This window comes from Erpetoichthys calabaricus, chromosome 9, assembly GCF_900747795.2.
Source record: "Erpetoichthys calabaricus chromosome 9, fErpCal1.3, whole genome shotgun sequence".
NCBI classification, from domain to species: Eukaryota; Metazoa; Chordata; class Cladistia; order Polypteriformes; family Polypteridae; genus Erpetoichthys; species Erpetoichthys calabaricus.
This window is the reverse complement of record NC_041402.2, coordinates 174,882,839-174,895,964: the sequence shown is the minus strand read 5'-3', so window position 1 is coordinate 174,895,964 and position 13,126 is coordinate 174,882,839. Positions and strand designations below refer to the sequence as shown.

Below are 13,126 nucleotides of genomic sequence, written 5' to 3'. Positions count from 1 at the left end.
TCGGCAATCAACAACAGAAATGTTGCTGCCGGAATCAAATAAGGCTTCTACCTTGTGGCCATTTACTATGACCTCACCTTTATGAGCCAAAGCCAGGGGGTTTGAAAGCGCACACAACCCATCCCTCTCTCTCCACTTATATTCCGCCTCGCCTCCGAGCGAGGACCGCGCCCGCGGGATCGGGGACTCCGATGCAAACTCCGGTGTATGTTGAGAGGGCAGTGTAAGAGGGACGTAATCTCTACGGCTTCTACTTAAGGACCGTTCCGCCCTCTCAAATTGCGAGGCTGCCCTCGATGTTTCTATGAGCTCAATGAGCTCGTTTATGTTTGCAAATTCTCCCCAGACCGGCTGGGCGAAATGCTCTGGCAGGCTATTTATGAACAAAAAGCAGGCTACTTTTTTCACTACCTGAAAGGTGGTACATTCAGCGGGCCTTAACCAGCCGGCCACCTCTTCCCATAGAAGGTCTAGCTGTTCTTGGGTAGACCGTTCAGGGTTAAACCTCCAGTTTTTAATTTTCTTCACCTGCTGGTCTGGGGAATGTCCACCTTCCTCTGGGACCTTAGCCCCGGTGGAACGGACAGCTCTCTCCTCTGAGAGAGCATAATAAGTCCCCATCGTATCCCCCATAGAGACCAGCCCACGTCTGTGTGTCCCAACGACACTCTCCCTATTCAATTGAGGTGACCCAGAAATAGACAAAGGGAGCGGAGTCTGCACCGGTTCTTTCTGAAACCCGAGACGCACTCCCCACCCGAAAGCTCGGCCCAGGTACTCTCCCACCTGGACATGATTCAGGTCCGGTCCCGTTCTCTTCAGGGATTCCTCCCTCCTGCCGACTACGCCACTGTCAGAAGAACGACCAAAAGACATCGAGAAGGTTTGGGGCAGCCACCCATTTAATCGTTTATGGCTGCAAAAGCTATTAAATAACAGAGACATGTTCATTCAATCGAGTCCAAAACAGAACTCCCTTCCAGGTAGCAAGATGGCAGCTTTAAAGGCCAGTAGCGGAAGTGATGTCATCCCGACCGGAACCAGAAGTGACGTCAGTGGCTGCCCCAGAGCTGGGTGGGATTTCCCTAGAATGGTCTGTAAAAGATCGAGAGGGAAAATTAGTGCACTCCGCCCCCCCCTGGTCTGGCATGGAACTACCTGTATTTAAGCCCTTTAGCTGTCTCCTAAACACACGTGTGTGACAATAAATATATATATATATATATATATATATATATATATATATATATATATAAAATAAAGTATTGGAAAATACAAACTTAAATTTAACAATGCAAAAGATCGGAACACTTTAGATTTACGTAATTCTCAAATCATCTCTTTTTTCCCAGTAATGGCTGTGTTGGTAGCAAGCCAAGCAGGTCAGCCCAGACTTCCCTGTCCCCAGCTACAGATTCCAGCTTTTCCTTGGGAATTTCCAGGCATATATATAATCCCTCCAGCATGTCCTGGGTCTGTCGCAGTGCTTTCTCCCACTGGGACGTTTGTGGAGCTGCCTAGCGGGCATTCTTACGATTTACCCAAACCACCTTAACTAGTTCCTCCCAATTCAAAGGTGCAGTGACTCTACTCTGAGGCCCTCCCGAATCCCTGAGTTTCTTACCTCATCAGGGAGTGTCATCCCACCCTATGAAGAAACCTCATTTCTGCCGCTTGCACTCACAATCTCCTTTTTACGGTCATTACCCACAGCTCATGACCATAGATGAAGACAGGGCTGTAGATCGACCAGTAAACCAAGACTCCTGCTGTACCACCATAGACAGGTCAGCATCCAGAGAACAGCTGCTGCCCCTCCAATCTGCTTGTCAATCTCAAGTTCCCTTCTTCCATCACTTGTGACTAAGATCTTGAGATACCTGAACTCCTCCACTAAGGGCAGTTGTTTTCCCCATGACCTGACAAGAACAATCCACTATTTTTCTGAGGCAGGACCATGACCTCAGACTTGGAGGTGCTGATCCTCATCCCAGCAGTGAATCACTTTGGTGTGTGACAATAGTCACAGTCAGATGATCAGTCAGAAGGCATCATCTGCATAATGATTTGCTCAAAACTGAATTCTCATTTAAAACATAGACTTTCACTTTGAAAAATAAGTGGTGTTTCACCACAAGCAAAATTTGTTCCATTATCCCATGTGTTTTCATTTCAACTGAAGTCTTTCCCCTCCATGTGCAAAACAGGGTCAAATTTATTCTGGTGCTTTGCGTCAAAAGATGATGCAGATAAAGAGGATGGACCTCCATGAACCCCAGAAATACTTCTCCCCTACTAAAACCTATTTGCCTGGGTATGTATGGCCTCCAGTGAGCCCCTCCTAAATGATCCCAGTTTGGATTTGATTTTCCAAAGTTAGGAAAAGTGATAGAGCTGCCAGGAAAAAGGAAAAGAGGAAGGCCTAAGAGGAGGTTTATGGATGCTATGAAGAGGATGAAAAATGGAAAGGCCGTTGGTCCAGATGACATACCTGTGGAAACATGGAGGTGTTTAGGAGAGACAGCAGTCGAGTTTTTAACCAGATTGTTTAATGGAATCTTGGAAAGTGAGAGGATGCCTGAGGAATGGAGAAGAAGTGTACTGCTGCAGATATTTAAGGATAAGGGGGATGTGCAGAGCTGTAGTAACTACAGGGGAATAAAACTGATGAGCCACAGCATGAAGTTATTGGAAAGAGTAATGGAAGCTCAGTTAAGAAGGGAGGTGATGATTAGTGAGACGCAGTATGGCTTCATGCCAAAAAAGAGCACCACAGATGCAATGTTTGCTCTGAGGATGTTGTTGGAGAAGTATAGAGAAGGCCAGAAGGAGTTGCATTGCGACTTTGTGGACCTGGAGAAAGCATATGACAGGGTGCCTCGAGTGGAGCTCTGGTATTGTATGAAGAAGTCGGGCGTGGCAGATTAGTACATAACAGTGGTACAGGATATGTACGAGGGAAGTGTGACAGTGGTGAGGTCTGCAGTAGGAGTGACGAATGCATTCAAGGTGGAGGTGGGATTACATCAGGGATCGGCTCTGAGCCCTTTCTTATTTGCAATGGTGATGGACAGGTTGACAGACGAGATTAGACAGGAGTCCCCATGGACTATGATGTTTGCTGATGACATTGTGATCTGTAGCGAGAGTAGGGAGCAGGTTGAGGAGACCCTGGAGAGGTGGAGATATGCTCTAGAGAGGAGAGGAATGAAGGTCAGTAGGACAAAGACAAAATACATGTGTGTAAATGAGAGGGAGGTCAGTGGAATGGTGAGGATGAGGGAGTAGAGCTGATGAAGGTGGATGAGTTTAAATACTTGGGATCAACAGTACAGAGTAATGGGGATTGTGGAAGAGAGGTGAAAAAGAGAGTGCAGGCAGGGTGGAATGGGTGGAGAAGAGTGTCAGGAGTGATTTGTAACAAACGGGTATCAGCAAGAGTGAAAGGGAAGGTCTACAGGACGGTAGTGAGACCAGCTGTGTTATATGGGCTGAAGATGGTGGCACTGACCAAAAAACATAAGACAGAGCTGGAGGTGACGGAGTTAAAGATGCTAAGATTTGCATTGGGTGTGACGAGGATGGACAGGATTAGAAATGAGTACATCATTAGAGGGTCAGCTCAGGTGGGATGGTTGGGAGTCAAAGTCAGAGAGGCAAGATTGCGTGGGTTTGGACATGTGCAGGGGAGAGATGCTGGATATATTGGGAGAAGGATGATGAGGATGGAGCTGCCAGGAAAGAGGAAAAGAGGAAGGCCTAAGAGAAGGTTTATGGATGTGGTGAGAGAGGACATGCAAGTGATGGGTGTGACAGAGCAAGATGGAAGATATGGAAAAAGATGATCTGCTGTGGCAACCCCTAACAGGGGCAGCCAATGGAGGAGGAGAAGAAGAAGAAAAAGAAGAAGAAGAAGATAACTGGAATTGGCAAATTTCTATAGTGTAATGTTGTCCAGGTTGGTTCTTCATGAGGGTGTAGTGACACAGCCTATTCCAACTCTGCTTTAAACAGACAGGGTTTTAAGTAATCAGCACAAGCTGGGACACCTGCACAAATTGTTTGCTTTAACTTGCTGGGTTTCAGTTACTTGAACTTCTGAAGAACATCTGTAATTTGTAACCTATTCGTTGTTCCCTGAAGAAGGCCCATTTGTAATATTCTGAAATTTCCTTTTTTCAGTTTTTGCTAACCTAAATTTTACATTTCAACATTTACTGCTTATCTGTACACCAGTTTAGGTCATTCATTCATGGCTGATGTTAAGAGTGGTGTTCCACAGGGGTCAGTGCTGGGGCCGCTGCTATTTTTAATATATATAAATGATTTAGATAGGAATATAAGTAACAAGCTGGTTAAGTCTGCAGATGATAGGTGGATTAGCAGATAATTTGGAATCCGTTATATCATCACAGAAGGACTTGGATAGCATACAGGCTTGGGCAGATTTGTGGCGGATGAAATTTAATGTCAGTAAATGTAAAGAATTACACATAAGAAGTAAAAATGTGAGGTTTGAATACACAATGGGTGGGTGGAAAATTGAGAGTCCACCTTATGAGAAGGAATTAGGAGTCATAGTGGACTCTAAGCTATTGACTTCCAGACAGTGTTACGAAGCCATTAAGAAGGGAAGCAGAATGTCAGGTTATATAGCGCCTTGATGTGTGGAGTACGAGTCACAGGAGGTTCTGCTGAACTTTATAATGCACTGGTGAGACCTCATCTGGAGTACTGGGTGCAGGTTTGGTCTCCAGGCTACAAAAAGGACATAGCAGCACTAGAAAATGTCCAGAGAAGAGCGACTGGGCTGATTGAGGGGTTACAGAGGATGAGTTTTGGGGAAAGATGAAAAGAGCTGAGCCTTTACAGTTTAAGAAAAAGAAGATAAAGAAGTGACACGATTGAAGTGTTTAAAATTATGAAGGGAATTAGTCTAGTGGATCGAAACTGTTATTTTAAATTGAGTTCATCAAGAACACGGGGACACAGTTGGAAACCTGTGAAGGGTAAATTTCGCACAAACATTAAGAAGTTTTTCTTTAAACAAAGAACGATAGACACTTGGAATAAGCGACCAAGTAGTGTGGTAGACAGTGAGACTTTAGGGACTTTCAAAACTCGATTTGATGTTTTTTTGGAAGAAATAAGTGGATAGGACTGGCGAGCTTTGTTGGGCTCAATAGCCTGTTCTTATCGAGATTGTTCTAATGTTCTAATTGAATTTTAACTGATTAAATTTGAAGAGAAACAGGGAAAGCTGAGGGGTTGTAAAACTTTTAACCAGTGATTTCTAAAATATTAAGACAGGTTATTTCGATAGGAATTAGGGTTAGTGATTGCCAGATTGTATATTTTTTAAACCATTGCTTTATTTTCATCCTTCTAGTCCAAATATTAAATTCCTTCATGAGGTTTGGCATTGGTGGCACGGTGTAGTGGCAGCGCAGCTGCCTCGCAGTAAGGAGACCCGGGTTCGCTTCCCAGGTCCTCCTTTCATGGAGTTTGCATGTTCTCCCCATGTCTGCGTGGGTTTCCTCCGGGTGCTCCGGTTTCCTCCCATGGTCCAAAGACATGAAGGTTAGGTGTATTGGCAATTCTCAATTGTCTCTAGTGTGTGTGCTTGGTGTGTGGGTGTGTGTGTGTGTCCTGCGGTGGTTTGGCACCCACCCCGGGATTGGTTCCTGCCTTTTGCCCTGCGTTGGTTGGGATTGGTTCCAGCAGACCCCCGTGACCCTGTGTTGGGATATAGTGGGTGGGAAAATGGATGGATGAGGTTCGGCATTAAGGTGGTTTTGGTGTTACTCCATAACTTCCTAGATTGGCTGTTATCCATTCTTTTCTTGTTGCTGCTGCTTGCCATGTCCAAATGCTTCCGATGATGTAACTGGCGGCGGACATAAGCAGCTTCACAGACATGCACATGCGACAAAATCCTTAACTGCAACCTGCTTAAGGGTTTACATGACCACATAACCGGCCTTCTCCTGGAGATATCCACATGTGTTAGCCCAGTTTCTCAGAAACCAATACCCCGGTTTCTACAACTGGAGTAAGGGTATGCATTTCATTTTTGAAATGTGAATAACCAGGTTATTAAATCACACGTAAACGCATTGTCTCTGCCTCTCTGTCAGCTCATCATCTAACTTTTTATTCTTATCACTGAGGCTCAAGCTTTCTTCCTAGAGGGGGAAGGTGTACTCAAAATCCTTTCCTCCTTCCAGAGGCTCTTAAACTGATCCTGTGCCTTTCAGGCTTTCTGAGTGAAGGCCTCATAAGACCTAACGTTCCCCTGTTTCTGATATTCGGAGCTGACACAACTAAATCCGTGCTTGTGACATCACAGGTAGAATGTCAAAGCAAATTCGATATTCAGGGATGGTGCTTGGTTCATTTCTCATTTGTGTATTTTAATTTCTGAGAGCATTTTTTTCAATCCCATTATAGTCGCCCCAAAAGCCCTTAATGCACAAACCCCTTTTGTGTGCTCTTCTTACAGCAAGCCTTGGTCTGGAGAGATGGAGAGAAGAAACAGATTCTGGCCAGTGAGCTCGTTGTGGGAGACCTGGTGGAAATCAAAGGTGGCGACCGGATACCGGCAGACGTGCGGGTCGTTGCCGCCCAGGGTTGCAAGGTAAAAAATGATCAACCTCTGTGGTGGCTCTTGCTTCAATGGCAGAGACAGTCAAGTGACACAATGTCTTCTCTTTAAAGGTTGACAACTCTAGCCTGACAGGAGAATCGGAACCCCAGAGCCGATCCCCGGAACTCACTCATGACAACCCCCTGGAAACAAAGAACATTGGCTTCTATTCCACGACCTGCCTTGAAGGTTAGTTCTCTCTCTTTTTCGTGACATCCTCTACTTTCCTTTTAATGATCACGAGTGCCTACTCCTGGTGAAGTAGATGATTAATATGCTTAGACCTGTTGTCGTAGCCACCTCCTGTATTGCTCCCGAGACACTGATAGGTAATTCCTTGTTCACCCATATCATCCTTGACAGGAACAGCCACAGGCCTTGTGATCAGTACCGGTGACCAGACGATCATCGGCAGGATTGCATTTCTGGCCTCTGGAGTGGGCGACGAGAAGACACCTATCGCCATTGAAATTGAACATTTCGTGCACATAGTCGGAGGTTTTGCTTGCTCCGTCGGGGTCATCTTCTTCGTTATCTCTCTTGGCATGGGCTACAACATTATGGATGCCATTGTCTTTCTCATTGGTATCATTGTAGCTAACGTGCCAGAGGGTCTAATCGCCACAGTCACAGTAAGTAATTTCTACAAGTCGGGTTGTTGTTAGTAATCAATAGGGGTCAATGGATGGACTGTACCACTCGCATCAGAGCTTCTGCCTTTTGTTCTCTGGGAGACACTTGGGACCTTGTGCTAGGGACTTCCATGGCTTATATCTACAGAGCTAGATGATGATCCAGATGGGGACACTTTAACATGAGCAAAATAGTTCTTAGGAATGTTACCCCTCACTTAGGAAACAACCGCACTTTATCCGAGTTCAGACGGCTGCACTCAACATCAGGGTTAGAAGTAAGCAGCCAGAAATGAAAACTGATGGAAAGTCAAAGTACTTCTTCAGGTTTTTACTTTTACTGAAGTATGTGGTATGTCAGTTAAAGAATACCTCTTAAATATGAGTAAAAGTAATAAAGTATTCTGCTTTCATTATTTCAGTACTAATGAGAAGGTGCAAGGCTTTGCCTTGTGTATTGTCATGGGTTCTGTGGGATTTGCCAAGTCCGTTACTAAGGTGGTCTACTCTGGCACCTTAAGACTTCTGCAGAAACATATACACATTTGAGGTGAAAGCTTAATTGTCAGTCGCCCTGCAATGTCCCATTCATGCATTGATATCCTCCCTTTGGTCCGCAGCCACTCTGTCGGATTTGCGCAAATAAATTGGTTCCGCAAGCAAACTATGATACTTACTGCGATGGCCGAGGCTGCAAAATCAACAGGAATGTTCAAGCAAATTATAGAAAAAACCCAATCTAAATCTATCGAGTAGTTCTCTCGTGAAAAGCGAACAGACAGACATTGGATTTTATATATATACTAGCTGTCCCCCGCGCCTCCGCCCGTGTAGTAGTTAAACAGGACAAACTTTACAGATCAATAAACAAACAGGTATCGCTAGCTAAGAGGAGGCAAGGTACACTGCAAAACACAGAGGTAGAGCGACTCGAACGCAGGCTGGCACATTAATGAGGAGGGTCCTGCCTGGCTCCCCACTCCTGACGTCACGCCACAGCCTCTGTCTCGGATTAGTGCGAATAAATGACTCCTGCAGGTAAACTATGATGCTTAGCACAATGAGAAAAGTTGCAAAATCAACCAGAATGTTCAAGGAAATTCTAGAAAAAAAACCCGATCTAAATCCGTGAAGTAGTTCTCTCCTGAAAAGCCGACAGACATACAGACAGACAGACATTGGATTGTATACATATAGAGATAGCTAGATGTACATTATTCTTTGTGTTTCTTTATTTGTTAGTGGAGATGGCCTAGGTTATGTCCCTTGTGTTTTGTGGGTGGTTCCCCAAGGGGCGGTCCAGCCTGCCAATCACCATCACGAACGGCCCTCTTCCCTATCTATGGGAGGGCCTTCCATAGTTTCTGGAGGTTCATTACAAATGCACTAGAGCGTGGAGTGTTTCGTGTGTATTTCAATGCTTTGATATTACATTTCATGCCTTCTGGATATTTTGAACCTCTGCTCTGTTTTTTGAAAACGATTTTTGGATTCTGTATTGGGACTTTGTTTTCTGTATATGTTCTTACCTTTCTGGAAATTTGTTTGTGGTCTTTGGTGCTTTGTGTTTGCCCAGCCTTTTGTGAAAAATTAACCTATTACTTTTATAAAGATTTTCTTTGGGTTTCTAGTCAGGGTTTTGATGGTATTTTCCCCCTCTAATGGGCAATAGTATTTTAGATCTTGTGCTTTAGGGACTCCTGAGTCACCAGCACTGACAAACATGTGAGTGTCATTGCGACACAATTAAAAGCGTAACTCTTTTAGTTATTTGCCACTTACCTAACCAAGCGATATGCTCTGCTTTTACCGGCAGTTGTCTTCCTTTTGAGGAGCGACCTCTTAGCCTTGATAACCTTATGAGCAAGTAATGTGGCTACTCCTCATACAGGTGTCTTCATTTTCAACTTATTATTTCAATCAAGAGACAAAAGCAAAGTATAGAAAATGTAAAAGCAAAGAGGTATTTATTAACAAAAAATAATACTGTAATACCAAATATAACAAGATGTGATAGAAAATAAAACTGATAGTAAGAGTCTGGATAAAGTCTTTAAAAATAACTTATAGAAAATGTCAATGATTGGATGTTGTCCTGGGGCGGCTTTTGACTTAGTGATCGATCGGTGTTATCCATAAGATGCTTTTGCTGACGTTCAGATGAAATGGTCGCATGCATCTCAGTCCCCACTTCTGATGTCGCCTTTGCCCTTTACTGTCCTTTTTGTCGTCGCTGTTTCTTCTTTCTTTTTGTCCATCAGACAAGCCATATTTATATTAAAATTTCACATGCAGCTTCGTGACTTGTGACATAGGGCTTGGTGACCTCTGTTTCCCAGTGATAAGCTGGCTGTCCATATGATGGATGACTTTGCTCAGAATTTCTGATCAGTGATAAAATATTCAACATGGTCCGAGGCATCACAGCCACTTCCTAGTCTTCTGCTTCATTTGCACGGATGTTTTAAGGTGACAGATTACTGGTACAATTCAGGAAGAGAAGATGCTTTGATGTTGATTGCACCTGTAAGTTTAGTTCATCTTGTTTGTCTGAGCAAAATATAACAAAAATATAAGCATCTGTTATTAAAAAAAATGAAGATCTGGCACTCCAGAACATCTTGAGAACACAATACACTTATTTATTTTTAAACAACACTTCGCACAGTATTGTTTTACTGCAGACTTTCACCACAGATTAATGAATCATGAAAATGCAATCCTGACTTTGATCAGTACATAACTGCAGTCCATGACACGGTGATGACCTGAAGTGTGGCACTGGTGTGTGTGGAGAGGACGTCCACTGCGCCTCCCCTACGGGAATCCCCGGCAGCAGTAGGTGAGGCACACTTAATAGAAAAATAAGAATAAAAAAATTAAGTGAACAGCTCACAAGCTTATTACTTGATTAGATAATATAAAAAAAATTAATAATAAATAGTATAATATAAAAACAAAGAGTATAAATCAACACAGATTGGGCTTACTGTGCTACACTGAAGTAAAGACTTTTAGGAGGACAATTATCACATTAAATAGCAATACACTCAAAAGAGGGAGAACACGACAGCTTGTGGCAGAGGACAGATGTATTTCATATGACGAACTCTAGGAACTCATCTCACACTGGCCATTTAGATCAGCCATTCTCAAGCAGGTTTTCTTTCTCCCATTTGCCCCGTAACATAAACTGACAACAATTCTTTGAATAGGTGTGTCAGTCAAATTGATCAAAGCAGAATCTCACAAATACAAGCAGCATAGCAGAGCATCTTCTATCGGTTGATTCATCTGACTGGAGCGTAAATGTTTCACTCTGTGAGACTTGTTTAGTCAACTATGGGAAAGGTGCTATATAAATAAAAATTATTATTATTATCCATCCATCCCTCCATTTTCCAACCCGCTGAATCCGAACACAGGGTCACGGGGGTCTGCTTGAGCCAATCCCAGCCAACACAGGGCACAAGGCAGGAACCAATCCCGGGCAGGGTGCCAACCCACCGCAGATTATTATTATTATTATTATTAATTAACTTTGAATGTGACAACAAGGTACAGGATGGCCTATGCAGGTCATCAATCAGTCACACAAGAGAGATTTTTGATTCAAACTGGCAAGCAAACCTGTCACCTGAACTCTCACAAGTTGTGTGATTCTGTTTCATGCACCATTTGTGCTTTATCAGAAATTTTCCTATCTTTAGATTTCACTTCAAACCGACCTATGGATGAGTATTTTGGAAATAAATTAGTAAATACCCAAATAAATCAAAGTACTATGAAATGTGACAACAAAATCTACTCTATATATATAAACTCCTAAGCCTAAAAGTGCAACGATTTTATGTGACATTTTAATGTCACGTTTTTTGTTACGCTTTAAATCGGGCTTAATTTAAAAGCCTACATATATATGTTTGGTATCATTCTTTTCAGAATTTATCAAACTTTAATGTGATGTTATTAGATTTTCACATTCTTATTCTGTTTTTAAATTATAAACTTAAAAATATCAAGAACTCACGTCCCTCAAGACAAGACTTTGTGCCAAGAGATTTAACCATGCCCGGGGCCGGAAATAAAAGACAAAGAGTAGAACAGCTGCTGTACAGGCTTTAAAATGTTCGAAGCGCCACACGGGATACAGATCACGCGGCACGGCAGCATCAGCAAGCCAGCAGCTGATCGAGCAAAGAGGAGGTAAAAAAAAAAGCTGTATTTGTTTCCCATTGTATTTAAGAGGGGGTTTCAGAGGAGCAAGCATGTCTCCTTGGGGTGCATTCAGCCCCCCTCTTCACAACACCAGCAGCAGAGATACGAATTAGCTGGTACGTACTGCATGCCAGGGGGGTTGGCGAGCGAAATGAACAGGGGGGAACCCCCTAGTATAGTAATAAAATGACACGCATTCATTAATTAATGATAAAATAATTAAATGGGTCGTGAAACCTATGCTTTGTTGCCTTTTTCATTGCACATTTATTTCAGTGGTGGTCATGCAACATGACCTAATCACTGAAATGAAAACTGTCACTTTTGCTTGTTAAAGATGATGGGGCGCTCAACAGCTATTTCAAGGTTTCCCAAGCTCTGCAGTAACCGTGTGCCATTTCATTAACCATGCTTGTCGACACACACCATGTATCCCTGTTTGGAGGTTGCATGTTTAGGTTTAGGTTTAGGTTTATTTGTCATGTATAGGTTAACACAGGGTCAACATACAATGAAATGTGTATGACGAGAAAAACAAGTCACTCAGCCTAGATCCAACAAAGCTAAAAAAATAATTACAAGTTAAAAATAGACAAGCCATATAAAATAAAATGTGTACGTTTTAAAAGAAGTTATAGAGTAATATGAGTTGAATGAGCAGCAAGTACAAATGACAGTTATTGCACAGATAATGTTTTATAAGTACAGATGCATATTCAATAAAGTGCAGATGCATGTTCCAGTCAGTATTCTGAGTGTGTGCAGGTACAGTTTGTGTGTGAGTAGTGCAATGTTGATGTAATGCAATGTAGGTGTAATGTAAGTGTATGTAAGTGTTCAGGTGTTGCTGTTGAGGAGTCGAATGGCCTGGTGGTAAAAACTGTTCTTAAGTCTTGTAGTCCGAGCAGCCAGACTCCTGTATCGTCTGTCAGATGGTAACAAGGAGAACAGTTGGTGTGCTGGATGGCTGTGGTCCTTTATGATGCTGCTTGTCTTACGCAAGCACCGATGGAGGTAAATGTCTTCAATGGCAGGGAGACTCTTGCCCGTGATGTGTTCTGCTGCCTTCACCACTCTCTGTAGTGATTTCCGGCTGCTGGCAGAGCAACTCCCATACCAGACAGTAATGCAGCCCGTCAGTAGACTCTCGACCACACTCCTGTAAAAGTTTGAGGTGATGTTGGCATTCATGCCAAACTTCCTCAGCCTCCTCAGGAAGTAGAGCCGCTGGCAAGCTTTCTTGACCACACTGTCTATGTGAAGGGTCCACGTGAGATCCTCGGTGATGTTTACCCCGAGGAACTTGAAGCTGCTAACCCTTTCAACTTCTACGCCGCTGATGTAGATGGCCGGGTGTTCTCTGCCTTGTCGTTTTCGATAGTCCACGATCATCTCCTTGGTTTTGCTGACGTTAAGAGAAGATCTAAAAATCAGACAACTGCATGGAACCCTAGTGAGTTCATCTACAGGCTGTTGGAAGACATTGTTCTTGCCCGTGCCTAGGACATCATGCTTTCCCACACTCTCTCTCTCTCAAAGTTAGACAAGCACCAATTGTAGGAAACCCCAACTGTATCATGCTTTGGCCTAGTATCAAGTATTATATTGTTCTGAGTGTTAACCCGATATT

The 13,126-nt window shown here is 43.3% G+C and overlaps 1 protein-coding gene across 1 annotated transcript in view; it reads left to right on the top strand.

Annotated features, from left to right (window-relative positions):
• Positions 1 to 13,126, top strand: part of LOC114642064 (potassium-transporting ATPase alpha chain 2-like) — a 69,617-nt gene that overhangs the window by 30,764 nt on the left and 25,727 nt on the right. Inside the window, exons 6-8 of the mRNA XM_051931898.1 lie at positions 6,503 to 6,637; positions 6,718 to 6,835; positions 7,010 to 7,278. Of these exons, the coding sequence (XP_051787858.1) occupies positions 6,503 to 6,637; positions 6,718 to 6,835; positions 7,010 to 7,278 (522 nt within the window). The remainder of the gene's footprint in view (positions 1 to 6,502; positions 6,638 to 6,717; positions 6,836 to 7,009; positions 7,279 to 13,126) is intronic.